Source organism: Nuphar pumila, chromosome 14, assembly GCF_984573655.1.
Source record: "Nuphar pumila chromosome 14, dmNupPumi1.hap1.1, whole genome shotgun sequence".
NCBI classification, from domain to species: Eukaryota; Viridiplantae; Streptophyta; class Magnoliopsida; order Nymphaeales; family Nymphaeaceae; genus Nuphar; species Nuphar pumila.
Genome location: NC_143262.1, coordinates 5619918 through 5640431, shown reverse-complemented (window position 1 = coordinate 5640431; position 20514 = coordinate 5619918). Strand labels below are relative to the sequence as shown.

General features: G+C 40.5%; 2 protein-coding genes across 4 annotated transcripts; one reads left to right on the top strand and one right to left on the bottom strand.

Moving 5' to 3' along the window:
* Positions 1-2142: 2142 nt before the first annotated feature.
* LOC149816161 (protein DJ-1 homolog C-like) lies at positions 2143-11054 on the top strand. Of its 3 annotated transcripts, none has more exons than XM_089987138.1 (9): positions 2143-2311; positions 2419-2619; positions 4792-4941; positions 5272-5313; positions 6206-6283; positions 8949-9149; positions 10013-10153; positions 10227-10618; positions 10705-11054. In XM_089987138.1, the coding sequence occupies exons 1-8, from the start codon at positions 2168-2170 to the stop codon at positions 10446-10448; spliced, it is 1179 nt and encodes a 392-aa protein (XP_089843264.1). In that variant the 5' UTR covers positions 2143-2167; the 3' UTR covers positions 10449-10618; positions 10705-11054. The 3 variants fall into 3 exon arrangements, with proteins under 3 accessions (XP_089843264.1, XP_089843263.1, XP_089843262.1); XM_089987137.1 differs by having other exon boundaries at positions 5134-5313; positions 10227-10557; XM_089987136.1 differs by having other exon boundaries at positions 5134-5313.
* LOC149816160 (uncharacterized) lies at positions 10974-14365 on the bottom strand. Its single transcript, XM_089987139.1, has 4 exons — positions 13667-14365; positions 12718-13087; positions 12281-12362; positions 10974-11637 (listed from the first exon to the last, which is right to left on the bottom strand). Exons 1-4 carry the CDS (start codon positions 14187-14189, stop codon positions 11431-11433), a joined length of 1182 nt encoding a protein of 393 aa, XP_089843265.1. The 5' UTR covers positions 14190-14365; the 3' UTR covers positions 10974-11430.
* Positions 14366-20514: the final 6149 nt, after the last annotated feature.

The following is a 20514-nucleotide window of genomic DNA, read 5'->3' as shown; positions in this document are numbered from 1 at the left end:
TAGCATTGACTCATCCTCAACTCCTTTATGACCAAGCCGCTACAAACTAAGCGCCGAAGCATGTACTCATAGAGGTACACTGAACTCAGTTCTAGCTTTTGAAGATTTGGAAATCCTGCAAACGTTGCAGGCCAAAACTCCCACATCACACAATTAGTCAATTCTAAAACATAGAGTATGGCATCTGGAAACAAACAGGCATGTGATACCTCCTACCAATAGAATCCAAGCCTAACTGGTGGATCACTTGGTTCACAAGTAGTCCAATCACTTGTATCACTGTGTTCTCCGAGCTCGTCACAGATCTGAAAACTGAGAGCCTTGCTTTTGCGGTATGTAACACATTTATCAATGGTGTACAACCATTCTCCAAATCTTTCACCTTTGAGCATCATAAGGTCACTACCAAAATCAATGGTGGGGATCCAAGTCCATAAGCTCCTCCATGTCCTTAAGAGAATGGATGTTGTGACAGCTTCTTTGGTGGACAAGAAGGAGAGGATCAAGATAAAAATAGGTTGGGGTAGGTCTGATATCTCTTTGGCTCTTTGCTGCTGCTTAGCTTTGTGGGTAGAAGATCTTGTTGGGGCTTCCATGGATCTCATTTGTAAGTTGCAGCTTGCAAAGGCCTCCCTTTCAATGGAAACATATATATACACGATTTCTTTTCATACTGTAGACCATTGTGGCTCTTGGTTATGGTTTTGTTGTTTATAGGCCCAAATTGATTTTGAAAGTACTCAAATCTTGGGTGCAATTTCTTTACTAACAAAAAAGAAAGAGCGGATCTTTAAAAAAATAAATGTAAAGGGTCTGGTTGTTAGGTGGATAAAGAGGGGTATGTAAATGGGTGGGACTCGGGTTGGATATAATTGGACACAATTTAGACTCGGATGAACAATTTAGCCAAGCCCAATGGTGAGCTGCTCATCTAGTTTCTCAGCCCTAGTGTCAGACGTCCAACCCATTGATTATGATTACTAAGGTTCAGTGAGCCTCTGGGTTGCCTAAATTATTTAATCTAGTTGAAAATCCAATTAAGAACCAAGTATATTTACATGTGAAACACACCAGTTAAAGTAAACTAAAATAATGTCAAACTATACCGGCATCTAGGGCTGGTAAACAAGCTGGACGAATTGAATAGGGCATGTTCAGGCTGGGCTCATTTACCAGTGGACCAAGCTTGTGACTGGGTTCGTGTTCATGTTTAGTCAAGCTAAGTTCAGGCTCGGCTTATCCTTGAACGAGTTGGGTCGAACACAAGCTGACTCATGTAGAAAACATTTCATGTTTTTTACATATGAAATATAGATATATTCTATATATTTTATATAATAAACTTAATAGTTAATATTTTATATGTATGTTTTTCATGCATTCTTCTCTTTATATATATATAGGGAAGGGGGACCATCCAACCAAAAGAAGGTCCAAAATTTACAATCGCTGATAATCGGCAACATTTTTTCTCTAAAGATCAAGTTTTTCATTGATCGGACTTTACATATTATATTTTTATCATTCATTTAGTAAGCTACATATTTTATATTATGAACTTTTGATATTTAGATGCATTTTTTAAAGTGCTAAAAATCAACATCTCATAATACTTTATATAGTTTTCAATGCATTGTAAACCCTCAATTTTTAATGGTTTCAAAAACATGTTGTAAAGTATGTTTCTTACTAAATAAATTATAAAAACAAATATATAAGGTTCAACCGATTAAACACTTCAACATTTGCGAAGGATAGCTTCCCGATCGTCATGGGTGGTAGATTTTGGACTTTTTGGTTGGACTTTGCTCTCTCTCTCTCTCTCTCTCTCTCTCTCTCTATATATATATATATATATATATATATATATATATATATATATATATATATAAGGGTTGGATGGGAGGGGGCACAACGTTCGGGCCATTATGCAGCTCCACCATTGGTCACTAGGACATGGCAAAATGCATAAGAGGCACATTTTTTTAAAATTTTCATTAAGAATAATATATAAGAGGACACGACACGACACAACTGCAAATTTAAGTATTCCTGTGACATTACTTGCGGGAAAAAAATCTCTCTCCCCTTCTGTTATCCCCCCCAAGCGCTTACATCAAAGCCCTCTCTCTATCTCTATCTCTCTCTCTGCGACCGCCTTTGCAGGATGGCGATGGTGGCGCTCCGCCCCTTCTCCGTCCCATCTTCCTCTCTGAGACGGACACCCGCCTCGGTCCGACTGGCGGCAGCATCGTCGGTGGCGGTGAAACCATCGGCACCCTCCTCCCCTCTCACCACTGTCCCTAAGAAGGTCTCTGTGTGTGTGTGCGCGCGTGTGTAATAATTTCTGGGCGTCTTTCGTGCAGAGGTCTCCTGTGTCGCCTCTCACCATGTAAAATTTTAGGGGTTTTGCTCCAGGTTTTGGTCCCAATCGGGCTAGGCACAGAAGAGATGGAAGCGGTGATCTTGGTCGATGTTCTGCGGCGAGCGGGGGCGGAGATTACCCTTGCATCGGTGGAGCCGCAGCTGGAGATCAAGACGTCTTCAGGGGTGAGGCTTGTCGCCGATGCATTCATATCGGCGTGCGAACGGGAGGTTTTCGATCTGGTGGTTCTGCCGGTAAATCTCTTCCCCCCCCCCCCCCCACCACCACACACACACACACTAACCTTAGCAGTTTTTTTTTTCTAAGTTGATGATTCTATGATCGGGTATACCGCCTCTTTGTCAAATTTCTAGTGAATTTATATTGCTTCTATCACCTTCATTTACAGAATTAACAATGTAGAACATGTAGAGAACGTATTGGGAACTCGGTTGGCAATTTGGGGTTGAATAAACAAACAGGGGGAAGGTTGAGGAAAGAACATGATGTCGAATTTATGGGTCTACACAGTAAAAAAAAATGAAAATTTTATGGGTCTACATGATAACCAGGAGAAATGGTTAGTTAATTACTAATGTGGTCTTCTGCGCTAGCACCACCGGCAGCATTGGTGTGTTGATTTTTTAACTGGGGATAAAAGTTATATGGAGAGCAGGAAGGCGGATTTGCGTAATTTGAGGTATCACGAGAAAGTAGCAGAAGACTCATTAAGCCAAAGAAGCTATGTTTTGGTTTATATGGAGGGAAATGATTGCTTTCAAAAGCTAGGTATTAATCTACACGAGTTGCTCCCCGCTTGCTTGAATCAATTAGCAGGACAGTGAGCTTGCACCTTCTCCATTTTTACTGATAACTAACATCTATGAATGATTCAACAACCATCGGCTTTAGAAGATAGCTGTCCCATTGTCCTACGTTACGAAACAGGATCATGTGATCGAGGCGATCACCCTGGTGACCTAAAGAACCAAACTGCGGAAGAGTGTTGGGCCCCACAGCAGACAATCTTCTTAAGAGATAGGTAGTATTTCCGCTGAAGAGTGTTTAGGTTGACGTGTATTCTTGCAAATTTAATTTGAGTTGTATTCAAGGTATACTTTAGGTATACCTTTTATATATTTTAGGATGAATATACTCTAGGTATACCTATTAGTTTAGTAAGTATACTTATGGTATACTTTAGGTTAGATTAGGTTTTTGGTCATTATTAAAATGACTAATTTTTTTTTGTATTTTGTATTTTCTTTTTTGGTAATTTTTTGAATGACCAACTAGCCGGGTTTGTAACGGTCAAACTAGCCATTAAGATTTGCTTTAATGACTAGTTTGAATAGTCAAACTAGCTGTTGAGATTTGCTCTAACAGCTAGTTTGACTAGTCGTCCTTTTGTTGTATAGGTGAGAGAGGATGGATATACACTTGGTGTGTGTTTGAGTGTTTTGTAGTGAGGTTCATTTGTAATTTTTGTTTATTTTGTTATTAATAAAAATTATTTATTTTATTTCTTGGTGTCTTGTGAACATATAAATATGTTATTTCTTTTTTTGGTTAAATAAATTATGTTTATTCTTTAGTTCCTTTTTTGGTTGTGTTTTGGGTTTAGTGCCACTTCGTGACAAATCTTGGGGCACACAAGGATACTTTCCAACTGGATTGGTTGAAAAGGTGATGGGGTGATCAGCCCAGTCACTTGTCCCCTTTCCTACTTTATGTAGGAAGCCTCCACTGGTTCTGGGGTTAGGTCATGACATCCTAAATAGCAACTGACAATGAAAGGTTCTTGCAATAGGATTGGAAATATGATAGATGAACACTTTTTATCTTAAGCACATCAATTATTGGCTTGCCATGGCCATCCCATATGTCTGAAGCTTCTCGTAAATTGGTAAGCAAGACGAAGGCCTACCCAGAAAGGAAAAGGTGCTGGTTCTGGTGGAAAAATCAGGACCCCTATGTGGAAAAATAGAATACAACAGTGATGGGATCTCATTGTCTCGTGTGCTATCCTGAGAAATGGACCATTTATGCTAGCAGTTAGGCCAGTCAAATTCTGCCTCTCTTATGTCTCATATATGGTCAGGTTCTGTTTGAAGCAGTCTTGATTTCGTCCAAGTGTTGATTCATCAAACAACCAGAGTATGACCACACTAAGAATAAGTTAATCTAAGTCTGTCTTTTTTCTGCTCGGCCAAACTTGTCCCATGACCCATCATCTTTGATGGCAAGCAGATCCATATTAATGGTTCCCACTGACTTGGTAAACCTGAAACTTAAGGCAGGAAAAATGAATCATAATCTTGTCCTTAAGAATATGTTTGTGATGGCTGTTTTTAAGGATTTCAAATTTGTGCAATTGTGTAAATTGAAATACCAATTGTAAATTGTGGTTTTCTTATGGAATCCAGGGAGGAATGCCAGGTTCTGCAAGACTGAGGGATTGCCAAATTCTAGAGAAGATTACAAGAAAACATGCTGAAGAGAAGAGGCTGTATGGTGCTATATGTGCTGCTCCTGCTATTGCTCTTGAGCCATGGGGTCTTTTGAAGAAAAAGAAGGTGCTTAATAAGTGCTTGTGTAATTTTCTGCTGTTATATTGGTAGAATGTAAAAGGCTTCAATCTATGGTGGTATTGTGGTGGTTTTATCTCATTTGACGATATGCTCTCTTCCCAATAATGTCTCTTCTCATGTATATTATATTCATTCTGCTATTTAGTATTCACTCGGATATACTCAAACTATTGCTAGATGACTGGCCATCCTGCATTTATGGACCAACTTCCTACATTTTGGGCAGTTAAATCAAATGTCCAAGTGTCTGGTGAGGTTACCACAAGCCGTGGCCCAGGGACTGCCATTGAGTTTGCTTTGTCTTTTGTTGAACAGCTTTTTGGGAAGGACATTGCTGAGGAGGTTGGCGGGCCACTAGTAAGTCTCTCTCTCTCTCTCTCTCTCTCATCTATTGTTGTAGGCAATATGCATTTTCTTGAGTTGTTTTATCATGACTTCTATTCACAATTCAAGCTCCCTTTAGTTGTGGTTTCCCACAGGTATATGTTTTGCATAATCAATTAGAACAATATTAATTGTGTTTGATGTCCACAATATCACGCAAAGTACTGTGAAAGTGATCATATTTTAGCTATCAAACTGTCTGAAGAGTAAACTTGAACAAGGGGAACTATGTAAACTAGTAATTTTATTATTGTAACTGTGATGTCAACTTTTGGACCTTTTGCCTCTCCATATCTATTAATAGAGGCAGCATAACATTTGTTTGTTATTCAGTTTGTTTCACTGCTAAGTTTCTGCCCAAGGTCATTTTTGAAGCTATTCAACTTGTGGCTGTGTTTTTGGTGCTCCTGTAGATTTTCTTGTCATTAACATGATAAAAAAAATGATAAGTAATTATGGTGACCAGGTGATGGATAAGCCTGGAGATTTTCATAAAGTTAAACACCAGCCTGTAATTTCTAACTGAATGTCATCCCTTTGAGAAAATGATAGATTTATGTTTATTGGCCACCAGCAGTTTTTGCCCTCAGCATTCCCTACAAACTAAGCTCCAGAACACTATATCCAGTTGCCTGTTTTTCAGAGGATGTTATTTTCAATTAATTTAAAACATTTCTGGAAAGCTGATGTTACTCGTTTGTCATTTAATTTATTTTTCAGGAACTGCTTCCCTTCACACTAAATGCCTTTCTCCTTTTGTATACAACTGGCTATGATCATTCACTTATCCTTTGTCTATTGGTAAATGCTTATCATTCTCTGAAGTATCTTTTCTCAATCATCTTTTTTCTTTTGTGTAATTTAGGTAGTTCATGGGGATGATTTTCAGCAAAGAAAAGAAGAATACAATTCCATGGAGTGGCCTTTTAACCATATTCCTCGCGTATGCATCATTCCTTTTTTCCCTCCCCTCTTGGCAGCTATAGAAATTAGAACATGATATTGTGACTGCTTGATGATTGTGATGCACACTCTATGGGACTGCCATATCAGCTCTGGCATGATGGCATCTATTTATAGGTCAAGTATTTATGTGAATTTTGCAGTCATTTGAGTTTGTTGACTGGAATGGTTGCTCTAATGTTACAGATTGACTCACTCTGTTGCTCTAATGTTCGGTTGCTCTAATGTTATAGATTGACTCACTCCATTTCTTTTTCATATTCCATGAATAATGTTCATCATGTTTGTCTTTTGGTTCTATTGTCATGGCAATCATTTTTTCTATTAATATTCTGAGACCTAGCAATATATCAGTTTGGTTTTATCTATCTACATGTCCTAGCTTTGTTTTTTATTTTAAAAGTAATTGTCAATAATGTACAACAAATTTGGGACAAAATTAAACAAATGGATTTTTTGGCATAAACTTAGAGTAATTGTCAATGCCGAGGTTTAAAACATGTTTTTGTTCATTTGCTGTAAACTATTTGTATTTGTTTTCTAAATCCAAGTCGCTTCTTGGCAAACACTGGCCGATGGATAGCTTTTTTATCTGACGAGAGACCATTGCCTATTAGCCATTTGTGGTTGGCCTGCTAAATGGACATACCAGATTAATATATTTGTTGGTAGCCTGATCCTGCTCATTGGATAAACAAACTCTTCCCTTTTTTTCATAAGGGATTTCAGTTTAAATTGCTAGTATGGGACACTTCCAGCGACTCTATAGGTCCATCATGAACTATGGAGGCATACAGCTGATGTTAATTTGGCAGAACTTCCCACTTTTTCTTAAACGTGTTTCCTTAAGCTAATGTGTTTAAGATATCAAGATAGTTCTAAGCCAATAAAAGAAAACTTTCTAGGTCAAGGATATCTGGAAAACATCTTTCTTGAAGAAATCTATTCAATTCATTATGTTGGTCAGCCCATCCAGCATTCTTACTTCTCAGCCAGACAGAAATTATTATTGAGCTCTAAATGGTTGACAAGCTTGAGTTTTTACCATAACATACTTTAGTTAAACAAGTACTTCTAGACGAAGATGCTAACTCTAGGCCAAGATCATATTTCCAAGACTCCAGTTTCCAGCTCAATAAAAGTTGAGTTTTTCTCTAAATAGTGATTTATTTCAATGTCTAAAAGATCCATGTTGTTAAAAGATGGATCTGATTTGTGATATGTCCAAGTTAAATATTTTAGATTTGGGATTACCACATCCATCATTAGTATTCCTGCAATTAAATTTTTCCTGTTTTATGGTTGATGTTTTGTCCTTGAGCACCTACGCGACTTGCATTTTTCATTAGCCAGATTTTATGCTTGTTGATGCTGAGCTATGTCACACGGACTCTTCAAAAGGGTTGCCGCACCCGCATCAACACGATGTGACGCGGGTGCGGGTGCGTCTAATACAAAAATATGATGCACCAGGTGTGGTCAACCACACCAGGGTTATATTTGTCAAAAAATGGACTCGGCCAACTTTGTCTGAGTCCATTTTGGTCCATGTCTTAAAAAATGAAGAGAGAGAGAGAGAGAGAGAGAGAGAGAGAGAGAGAGAGAGAGACGGTGGTGGGGTTACAAAGGGGGAGGGATGGGGGCTATGAAGAGAGAAGAGAGGGGCGGTGTGGGTGAGGTTTACGAAAAGAGAGAGGAGAGAGGGAGAGAGGCGGTGGGGTGAGGTAAGGTGAGGGTTACGAAGAGAGAGGGAGAGGGGTGGTGGGTGAGGGTTACAAAGAGAGAGATGTAGGGTGGGGGTTACAAAGAGAAAAAGAAGGGGAGAAGGAGAGAGAGAGGCAGTGGGTGAGGTGGGGTGAGGATTATGAAGAGAGAGGGAGGGGCGGTGGGTGAGGGTTACGAAGAGAGAGAGAGAGGTTTGTGTCCCAACTTTTTATTAAAAAAGGTGAATCTAGACCTAAACTCTCATTCTTTCTTTTTAATGAAAATTTTATTTTATTTTATATTATACCCTCTCTGCACCCCTGCACCCAAGTTTTTTTAAAGTGTTGCATCGCCGCACCCGCATCTGCACCCACACCTATGTGACATAGATGCTGAGTTTTAATAATATCCAGTGTTGTTCTCCTTAAAATATCATGAATCCCAAGCACATCATGGCACATGATTATTTGTAGTACAAGATCAAGCCAGGTCTTAGAACAGGACATGACAAGTAATGTTCAACATATTGAACTCCAGTTATCAACTGATTCTTATCTTTAATTTGAAGTTATTTCTATAATCCTTTTACTTTCCTTAGTGGGTCCAATTGCTATGGCTCACCAGGAATAGATGCTCAGAACTAGAAATGACAAACCAAACAAAATACTGCGAATAAGGTCTTCCTCTCTATGATTGTTTGGTCCAACTGAAATTGAAATATTGTTCATGAAACATTTAGAATTTGTTGTTAGTTCAATGTCTGATTCTAATGTCTTTTCTGGATTTGACATGGTTTGATAATCCATTTGCTGACCGCTCATTTTAACCTTGGTTTTTAGTATGTAAAAGGCCTGAAGTCTGAATCATATCAATTTGCAAATTAAAAAATACTGTATAAATCATATCACCATATTCATTTTGGAGATTGAATTGGTGTGCAGGCTCTTGTTCCAATTGCTAATGGTTCAGAGGAGATGGAAACAGTTGTGGTGGTGGATATTTTGAGGAGAGCTAATGTGGATGTTGTAGTTGCTTCAGTGGAGAAGTCCAGGCAAATTATAGCATCTAGAAACACCAAAATTGTTGCTGACAAGTTTATTGGAGATGCTGCAGAATCAACATATGACGTGATCATTCTTCCTGTGAGTTGATAAGATGATATTTTTTATGTTTTGCTATTTATCTGGTTTTTTTTTACTCAGGTCACTAGTGTTCTTTATCACATAGCAATGGGCACAGGGTATGTGCACAGCATGGACACGCTTAGTATGGTAGGGGAGTTTTGTGGAACTAGAATATGAGGACATGACCACACACACACACACACACACACACACACACACACACACACACACACACACACACCTGTGTTAGATATATCTTGGCAAAGGAAATCTGAGGATGTTACAAGTTTTATGTTAAAAATCTTGGAAAAACCTTGGCATTTTAAAATTAAAAAATATATATAAAAAGGAAATATAAAACCAATTAAAGAATCGGTTTTAGCAATATTTTTCATAAAAATGTAAAGAAAAGGCAGAAAATCTTTTAAAAACTAAAAGTATGAAGAATAAGCAGCAGTCATGTTTAAAATGTAGAAAAAGTGAGAAAAAGGGAAAAGGTTTTGAAAATATAGTAATAGTATCACAATGATATTGATATATTGTTCCTTTTTAATGATTTTTCCGTTATATGGGGAAACATCATAATATTTTCTAAATATTATCCTTATTTTTGTACAGTTATTTACATTCAAATTTATTAATCTGAAGTGATAAGGCAAGAATCTTTGAGACTGTTGAATCGACATCTATTTCAAACTTTCTCCCATTCCAACTGAAAGGTTTTTCTGAAGCTTCTTTCAGAGATGTTCTTTGATATGCAGAAATCATGTTCCTGTTATGATTACTTCAAAGCTTGCATGGGATTTGCATGAACTGCAATATTTTGCTGGCTGTGGAGCATCTTGTTTGTATGTCTAAACAGTGGCTTTTGAATTCATTAGGGAGGTTGTAGTAGAGCAGAGCGGTTGCACAAGTCAAGAATTTTGAAAAAATTGCTCAAAGAACAGCAATCAGCTGGAAGGGTGTATGGGGAAATCTGTTCCTCTGCAGTGACCGTGTTACAGAAGCAAGGCCTACTCAAGGTATTGATGGTTTACTGGCATATATTGTTATTTATCTCTGGTATGGTTTTATTATAGCTTTTCCAGCTAACAGGATAAGAAGGTCACATTGCATCCCAGTATGATGGGCAAGTTCACTGGCCAAGTTGCTGAAGGTGCTGGAGTTGTTATCGATGGGAATGTAATTACAAGTAGTGGCCCTGGAAATGCTATAGATTTTTCGCTGGCAATCGTGGGTAAGCTGTTTGGTCATCCAAGAGCGAGAAGTGTAGCAGAAGGCATTGTTTTCAAATATTCACAATGCCAAGTGCTGTGAGAGAAGGAAAGGGAGTTTAACTACGAAGTGTTGTGAGCATTTCAACTAAAAAGTGAAGTATAGGTGACAGGCAGTGGATGCAGCAATTGCCATGTTTCTGATTTCTGAGGTAGCGAAGCCTATTCTTGGACCTCCAACATATGACAATCCTTCTTTCTATACCATGTTAGGTTAGCTATGGCCCCGATAATTTCTCTTCTTGCACCTTATTATAGGAAGATATGCTTGATTTATGGATGCTTCATTGGGCCTGCAGGTTGGAATTGTAGCTGGAGCGGCTAACAAAGATGATTGCCCGACTGAGTAAAGTGACTTTGATATGGCCATGAGCCAATTTTATAATTATCAAGATGGTGCCTTGATGATGAAGGTTAAAGCAAATTCCACTATATTTGTTAATATGCGCCCACGAACCCAATATATTTATGGGCACTGCCTTCGTAGAATGGACATTAATGATATTACCAATGCTTACTTGCTCATATTCCTTGTTATTGTAATCTGTATATTTGTGAGGATTCATCGTAGCTATGTGTAATCTTCAATTATCAGAGCAAAGAGTAACTGTGAAAGAGAAATTTCATAAATCTAACTAATGCGCTTCCATACATCATTTGCATCTGTTCTAGTCAACAAAGCGACAATGATGTGGATCAAGTTGACTACGATTCTACTTATGTATTCTTCAAGACAAACATGGAATTTGAACGTAAATTCCCTCGTAAATCCCCTCTTGTCCATCAAACTTAACCCATCATGCATCTCTTAATGCCATGTAGGTGATCATCATTTCACTGTACATGCTTTCGATAGGGCCTTGAATCCTTCTAACCAGACTCTCGGAATACCATCTATAGATGACACAGGATGAGGGGTATGAATTACTCAAGGATCCAACAGAGGGGATCAGCATCCGAATTGCAGACCAAGGATCTAATCTAGTAGAGATTACCATCTTCTTTCATGAGACTGCTCGTAAGAGTCAGGAAGCATGGCAAGTGAAGCACCCACTCAAAGAACCCATATGTCCATTGCGACGGAAGCTCGCGGCCTTTGCAGCTGTCTTGGCAACCTGTTGTGCCTGCATTGCTGACACAGAGATCCTCATCTCCTGAGCTTTCCTCTGTGCTGATCTCAACTTATTCATGATCTTATCCATCGACGAGGATCTCATCTTCTCCAGTTTCATCTGCAAAGTTTTGCTGAAAAATGTTAGCAGTGGCTCAGGGAAACGTATTCCAATTTTACTAGAGTAACCAATTTTTCAATACGCAAAATTCAAGTGGAACAAGACATCTGGACTGGTTAGAGTCTCACCATCCTAGCTGAGGGGTCTGGGGTTTCGAATCCCATTAGAAGCTATATTTTGGTTTGGCTATCAATATATAATCAAGACTTAATGATGGCATCCAAGTCTGTTTGATACCAAAGATGGAATCATGGAAATTGGTCTTCCCTCAAAAAAAAATTGGAAATTGACTGTGGGTGTGTGGACCATCCTGGTGCATTTAGACCGTTGAGGCCCTGAATGCCCTGATATGCATCGCAACCAGGGAGCCTTAGAGCAACTACCTTACAAGGCGCTTATTATATGATACTTCATGTTTTCCGAAGCCTACGATGGTTGGGCCCTTGGTGGGACCCGTCATACTGATGTCAGGACCAGTAGCAGGTTCCACCAAGAAAAGGATGTGAATTATGAAGGCAACCACCATCGACTTCTTTTCGGGAAGCTCCCCACGCCACCACAGCTATCTAGGAAGGTAGTCATGGGAGTGGAAAACAGTGATTCCTTTTTCTGAAGGACAACTTGAAGAGTGGCGAGACCCCACCTCGAGTTTCCGTATCTCAGCCTCAGCTTTTGCTTTCTGTAGGTTCTCCCACGCTGTGATCTTTGTTTCCTCTCTTTTAGACCTGTTAAAAGCAAAAAGAGACAGCAAGTCATTATGCATTTTTCGGGGGCAGAGGTCCTAGCCTCGGAGTTTTACCCTGCCGGCACGATGACCGTAGGTATGGCAGGCTGAGGTCTTAGTGCTGGGTGCGGTTTCTTCAGGTTATAAATTTAAAAAAAAAATCATTATGCATTTAAATTTTGAAATTGCAGAACAGCATTATACGAAGTCTCCAAGCCTCTTGTGAGCAGCAAATGGCAAGACAAAACAGTGGCTGCTTTCATATTCAGGCAAAATTACTTGGAAGGAATCGGCGAAACAGAGAGGGTGTGTATGTAAAGTGTGTGACATGAGCAGGCCCGGTAAGTGATGCTTACTTTGAAACGCATTTGGCGGTCTCCGCAACCTCCCATGCCGACGCCCGAGCATCCACGGTTTTCTTCTGCCAATCGCCAACGTCGAGCGAGATGTTGTCCACAAATTTCCTCGACCGCCTGGTCATGGTTATGCGGTCGTCTACCTCCACATCTCTTATCTCCAGCTTGGAGAGATGGCGGATCTGTTGCAGCTCCGTGATGGACAGAACGGGAGGATGTAGGGAAGATGATGATGAGTCCCTCCCTCCAAGAGACGAGAGGGTACTGCTACCTTCTGGACTCATCTGGGTAGCCATATCTCTTCTGGATGCGGCCGGAGAAATCATGGTGGCCGCATCCTTCGTGCTATCCGGCTTTGCCTCCGAGCACACTGAGATAATATGCAAGGAACCACCATTTGTCCGCTTTTAAAAATGATGAAGAAAGAAAGGAAAATCATTACATTTTCCTCCGTTAACAATCTAAAATTTAATACGGATTACAAGCTCAAATCCTACGACCCCAGGGTATGCATGAAATGCGAGCCCGTTTTTTAGATAAACAAAGTTTATGCATGCACGAAACGCGAGCCCACAACAGATTTGGACCGTCATTATCGAGTTGACAGTTAAGATGGTTAATGCAAGCTGCATAACTAAGGTCGTCAAAAACTCTGAAGTTAGGACCTCTGCCCCCAAGGGCCAATGCTGGGCATCAGAGGAGTGACCTGTGTTGGGCATCTTTGCACATAGGATGTGATGCACATGAGAATCGAACCTTGACCGCTGGTCTAGCAGCCAAGGCCCCCCCACCAAAACCGCCGGGGCTCACTGCTTGAACTAAATGATGGACAACAATAGCAATAAACCATAGGCCCACATATTAAATAAGCATGGCTCGCCTTGTCACTCAGTCACTGCATGAACTAAAATATAAAGAAATCAAGAAAGGAAATGAAAATGAACCATACCCTGAGGAGACTCCGGCGACTCGGGGGCTTGTATCACAAGATCCGACCAGCCATGAACGCTAGCCGAGCGAAGCACGCAGGGGTCCGTATCCGAAGACTCCGCTCGACTCGGACTAACCTCCACGATCACATCTTCGCCGGAGAACTGAAACGGCGTCGACAAGACGACCCTTCCTGTGCAAGGGACGGGAACCGCCGGTGAAGACCCAGAACCGATCACGTCAAGGGGCCCGCTCTTGGACTTGGGCCTGCGAGGAGGTAGGGAGGGCCGGTTCTGGACTTCGCCGCTGAGCGGGCTGAAGATCCACTTCTCGGCGTCCTCCCATTTGGAGGGAAGGCTCTTGCCGTAGTAGATCTGGCCGGATAGGACGTTGCCGTAGCCCCTGGTGCAGGTAGAGGGCAAAGGGACGCGCTCGGAGCTCCAGCCCTTGGGCTGGACGAAGCCGGGTCTGAGGGAAGGCGTACCCGGGCTGGCGAAGGTCCCCAGCTTGCGCGACGCGGAGCTCCTCTGCTGTGGCGTCATCGTGCCGAGCCCCGGAGACCCGTAGACATCACCCGCGATGTTCAGATCTAGAGAGGCTGTCCACTTCCTCTCGGGACGCAGGCGTCTCTTCTGGCACTCTTTGTCAAATTTTGGAACCAAGCAGACAAGACAAAAGAACGAGAGAGGCGTGTGAGGAGAAAAAGGAAGAGTAAAAAGAAAGGGATTTTCAGAGAAAAGAGAACCATGAGTGGAATGGATTGTAGAGTGTAGACCAAGTGACCAACGTGACCGAGTTGGCGAAACGCAAAAAGCAAACCGGCTCTTTGGATGGACTCGGGACTTATTGCTTTGCTGGTGACTCGATTGGATCGAGGGAATACAGTCTAAAATTCATCTGCGACCAAAGGAGCCACAGATACTAGAAGGATGTCAATATCTGCACTCTAATATTGGAGTACGGGATTCTGTCCTGTCTAGTTAAACCACCATTTTTTTTGTCCCAATTTTGTACGTTTTTGTAGTTCAAACCCTACAGAGATGATCTACGTGGTTTATTTATTGAGAAACATGTTTTGGATCATGTAAGCGTGATGTGTGGCAGATTTTTCAAGGGCTACAAAAATCAGCAGTACATGATAGAGTCCCTTTTATCCGGTAGGGGCAAGGGTTTTACCAACCGAAGGCCTGCCAAGTGATGGGAGTTTTCCCTTAGCTTAGCCCAAAAATTCCAAACGGACCAAAAGTTTGCGATTCAAAAGATCATGTTTTTATGCAAAAACATAATACAAAGTATGATCCCTGTCGAACAAACCATGCTGAACAGATCATCGAGGTCAGGTTAAGTAGATGAAACTTGCACCTATGATTTCCAACTAGATAGGACAGTCGAGTTGACTTAACCAAATATTTACGTTCTCATAAGTGCTACTTAATGAAAAAAAACAGCGCCCATCGGCTTGTCTAGGAGATGTTAAATCTAGGAACTTGGGTGCATCCAGTCTGGTATCCGGACTCGTTTGACTGGATGGAGGATCCCATGGTTTGGTGGGGTAAGTGATTGGGCTGCCAGTGAGAGACTACGAGTTTGAGTCCTGAGGCAACCACTTCTTGCAAAAGGCAGAAGTCCCTAGTCCACCGCTCTCCAACATTCCAAAATATGGGTATGGCCTTTTTTTAAACGTTGATTGGGTCCACATAGGTTGACCCAGGAAGCCTGAAACAAAACAAGTGTGAGACGAGTCATCTCGGCTATAACCACCGCGGTGGTTACTCATGTGGTCAGCAGGGTCTTGTGTCAAGCTGAAGACCCAAGTTGGGATCCCGCCCGCATATGAGGGCTGCTGTTGCTTTATCACGGTTGGAACACATAAGGCTGGGTGCTCGGGTCTTCAACCCGGAGTTTTACCTAGAAGGCGGGCTCATTAAATGACCCGGTTTTCAGTAAGGGTTTACCTTCGTCATACAAAAAAAGACAAATCGGAGAAAGTAGTAACCAGCAAACCAGTTATCCGAGCCTCCATTCGATTCGAATCCATCGGACTCGTACTTTTCGACTCCTTCGTTTGCCATAAAAAGACGAAACAAGGGATCTCGAGAGGGGATTACCTTTGAGAGCGGTGGAGAACGAATACTTGGTTGGATCTACCTCCTCTACTGAGAAAATTTCAGGGGAAAAGTTAAAATAAAGAAGACAACAAGAAGGGAAATGAAGAATTGATTACTATTATAAAAAATGATGGCATTAAATAGTTTACAAACAAGTAGGGAGAAAAAGAAGGGAGAAGAAACGCCCCCAAACACCACACAATGGTCATGTTTTGGTTGCTAGGTGGCGATACATACCTCTTCTCGGGTCCGCCTTGTTACGGGCATCATCGGGGCTGCTTTTTTGTACTGAATCTCTGTTCAACTCCAGATCTGGAGCACGTGAAGGGTCTCTATAATCACGTCCTGCCAAATGCTGGATCAAAACAAAGGCCTCTCTGATTTTTCGTCTCTATGTGACGCCACAACCAAGAACGAAAAGAAGGAGCTCTCATAAATACAAAACACTGTACAAGGAGCTACAGTGACAAAGATCCTCTCTTTCCCTCGTTTACCCGCTCTCTGTGTCTTTGATTTCTTTCTACTTTACTCCTTTCTCTCCTGCCACATAAATTTTATCTTCGTTGCTTCTTTTCCCTCACGCCCTTCAGTTTCACCCTTGTACTCATTGAGTTTGTTAGTTAATGAAAATACCGTCTCTTTGAGTTCGGTGCACCAATGGTTTTATTGACTCCACTGAGGGAATCGATCGTATTGTACTCGTTGATAAAAGGGAAATGGGAGATAAAAAAGGACGACTTGACCAAGCAAACACGTTTCTGAAGGCATAAATGCTTTGTAAGGACCTCTGTCATAGAGAAGCACTGAGGCACGGTTTTACGGATACACACATCAGAAACATGGAGAAACTTAAGGCATTGTGGTCAAATGAGCAAATTAATGGTGAAAGAATAATCGTGAAATTGACACTAAAAGGAACTATGTAGCATCATCATATTTCTTTTTATTTCTTTTTTTAGGTATTTAATAAAAAAATTATTTTGGCGTAAGAGACTAAAAGTTTTTAGAATAAAAAACACAGAGATTCTCTTCCCGAAAGAAAAGGAAAGGATTTTTCGCTAATACCAGAAAAATACAAAATGAATTTTCTGGGCTTCAAATCCGAATAATCACAAAAAATGAACTATCTTAAGATCTTTTTGCTCTTTTGGACCACATGAACAGAAATTAACCATTTGAGGGAAAAAAGGCTAAATATTTACGTTAAGTAAAAAAAAAAGGTTAATTTTTTTTCTAAAAGAAAAGGAAAATAAGTGAAAAAACGATGAGTCCATTGTGATTTGAAAATGCAATGATATTTGGGATTTTCACCATCTTCTCAAGTAACTAATGTGAGTAAAAGAAAAAAAAACTATTCTTCTCCGAAGACTCCAAAAAAGACGAAAGATTAAAAACAACAGAATCGTTTTTTTTTTTCTGAAAAAGAGCTTTTTTTTGTTTACCGGATGCTAAATAAAAGACGATTCCGATAAACTACTTTAAAGTTCTAGCAAGGAGAAAAGGAAATCACAACTCTTTTCACGAACATTTGCTATTTTGGCCTAGAAAAATGAAGGAAATTTAATATTCAAGAGCAAAATATCACATATGATCCATTTTCCCAGAGAAAAGAATTCTAAACCATAGAAAATTACAGTAATCAACGATTCTGATTCCAAACGTAGAAAAAAATCGCCTCGTTTTCACGTTCTTTAGCTTTCTAGGATACAAAACCGAAGAATCAACGTAATAAAAGCGAGATGTGTCACATGCGCAACATTCCCTCACTGTAATCTCTACTCTTTATGAAGAAACCGAAGAAAATCACTAAAGATCAAAATCCGCATCTCTTCTTTCCGCTACAAATGCAAAACTTGAAGATCCCGCCTTAAAAGCACATTATTCGCACGAAAATCAGGGAAGAAAGCGACAGAGGATCTCGAAATCAGCATTTTAGAAGAAGAAAAAGGGCGAACCGGAAGAATGTACCTTGGAGGTATCTGAAACCGGGGACTCGTGATCCTGACTGTTGGATTCGAAGGATGCGCGGCCCATGCTTGCCGATGCCGACGAGAAGACGCTGAAGCTGGCTCCCTGCGTGATGACCGAGTCGGGGCTATCATCCCGGCACTTCGTATCGGATCCGATCGACGACGAGTCGAGCATCAAGAGGAAGGAATCAAGGGGTTTATACTTTATAGGAAGAAGATGGCACAGGCTGAGGATGAAGGGACACACCTGAGGCTTTATACCCCTATCTTTTCCCAAAATGATAACTATGTTCCAAGAAATTAAAAAATGACGGAAAAGTCGCTGAGAAATAAGGATAATCCCATGGTTTTTAAAAAAAACAATGACATGTATGATGTATGACTCATGAGATTACTTAGTGAAGGTGTTGAGTTGAAGACACGGGATCAAACCCTGCTGGTACACGAGTGTGTCCGTAGCTTTCAGAGGTGGGTTATGTTTTTTTTAGCTTATGCTTTGAACCTCACGGAGGACATGGCATTGGATAGAAATGAATGGAGGAGAAGGATTCATGTGGAAGACCCATAATGATTTTCTTTGTTGGTTCATATCGCCGACCCCAATTGTTTTGGGATGAAGGCGTAGTTGTTGTTGTTGTATGCTCGGGGGGCTCGCTTCTGATTGACTAAGCCTTTGGGCCTGGGGCTTTTTTGTTAATTGAGATCGGCTCTGTAGTCGCCTCTAAGGATACAGGATCTCGAGCAGGGTGAACGTGGAGCCCCCATCCAGGGTATTCCCTTGCTTTGGCAAGAGTTTCTCATCATGAAAAAAAAAAAACTTTGCTAAACTAGGGATGCAAACGGTTCAGATCCTGAACAGTTAAATAGATTGAGGAGTCGGATCCGAAGCAGACAAAATTTGCAAAACCTTACTCCTGGATCTGACCCATTTGCATCCCTAAGTTAAACTCTACACAGGGGAGTCTATGACAGTTCGGTTAGTATCATAAGGATAGGTTCGATCGGGTTCAAGTCCATACAAAGCCTATCAATGCTTGTGAAGGAGCATCTAATGCTAATCGATGGTCAGTTGATCACTAAAAGGCTTATTTGATTAGCAGGACACAACCATTTCCCAAAGTCCTCATCAAACGCAGGACATGGGTGTCCTGACAACTGGGACGGAAAGAGTCTTTTTATATAGATCCCACTTTGGTGGATCGTTTTTGTTGCGTTGGTTTTTTTTTTTTTTTTTGTGAAGGCAAGCTAGGGTTTGGCAGACCCCACCAGTTACACAACATATCATTGGGTTTTGAACTTGCAACGTCCCAACACATGGTGGAGGGAACTAACAGCTCCTACTAAACAAGTAGAGCCCCCGTTGTTACTTTTGTTGCATTGTTGTACCCTTAGAGATGCAACAAAAGTGTCCTGAATGCAATGGCTCAAGACGAGTTGCCTTGCACCGTTGTGTTCAAAGTGGCAAACACATCCTCAGTAGGGATGTTCGTCGAGCCGGATTTTATCCTACTGAATTCAATTCCATTAAATTAGTTGTGTTTGGTAAACCAAAATCATATATGATTATAAATAAATGTGGATATGGTTTTTATTTTTTTGCTATAGAATCTAAAAAATAACTGAATTTGATGGATATTCGAATCTGTTTACATGTAAAAAAGCAGATCTAATAGGAGCATTATTTAACCATCCCAATCAGAATTCAAGTTTAAGTCGTTTAGTCAATATTTGATTAATTTAATATGGATTTAGCCACATCCTATCTCAATCCGAACCATTTATATCCCTAATCCTAAGGCTGGAATTTTATACCCTAGACCACGTATTGAATCTGAAGAAATTATTTTGTCCTTTGCTTTATAATGACATTTATTAGCAAGAAAGATATAGGAAAAGTTATGCAAAATGGGAAATTTTTACGGATTCTTCGATCTAAGTAATTTTTTTTTATAAGAAACATTCTTTTAGGGGGTGGAGGAATGTTTCCTACCAAGAAAAAATGGTGATTTACATTCCCCACCACCACCGTCTCACCATTACCATCACCATCACCATCACCACACCCATCGATTATTCTAACAAAATTTTCTCATGCTACACCATTTAGAAAAGTTATCATATAGGCAAAAAAAAATAAATTCTAAGAGAGTTTCTCTCTCTAACATGCCCTTAGAAACCATGAATAAGTTCTTGCTTGGATGCTTCTGTTATTGGTCAATTTCCACAATTTAAAGGATGGATTTATCATTTTGGAAATCATTGGGAGGTTATTGTACTTTTTGAAAAACAGAAGGACATAAAAAGGATATGGGATGAAAGATATGGAGCAAGGAAGAATGACAGAGAGAGGGAGCAAGAAAGAAATGCTTCTGCTATTGTCTCCGTATAGAAAGGCCAGGTAGTGGGCCCCACTGCATTTGCTATATTTTTTTTTTCCGCAGTTCCAGCTGTGCGAGTTCCTTCGGCTTTTTTTTAAAGGAAAATTTACACAAAGGCGCTCAACTTTTAACCAACTTACAAATCTACGCTCAACCTTTCGAAAATTATGATTGAACACCTAACTTTTGGTATAATTCTCAAATAGCCGCTCCAAATGACCACCATTAAAGTAACCTTCGTTAAACGTGAGTTACTGAGGAAAAAGACCCATTTACCCCTTAAATTACCCACTGTCTCCATTCACTTTTCCCTCTTTTTACTCTCCCTATCAAAATCAGTGGTTGGAGAGAGAGAGATTAACGGACACACAGCGACGACATCTGATCGGGTGGTGGTCGAGGCAAATCTGA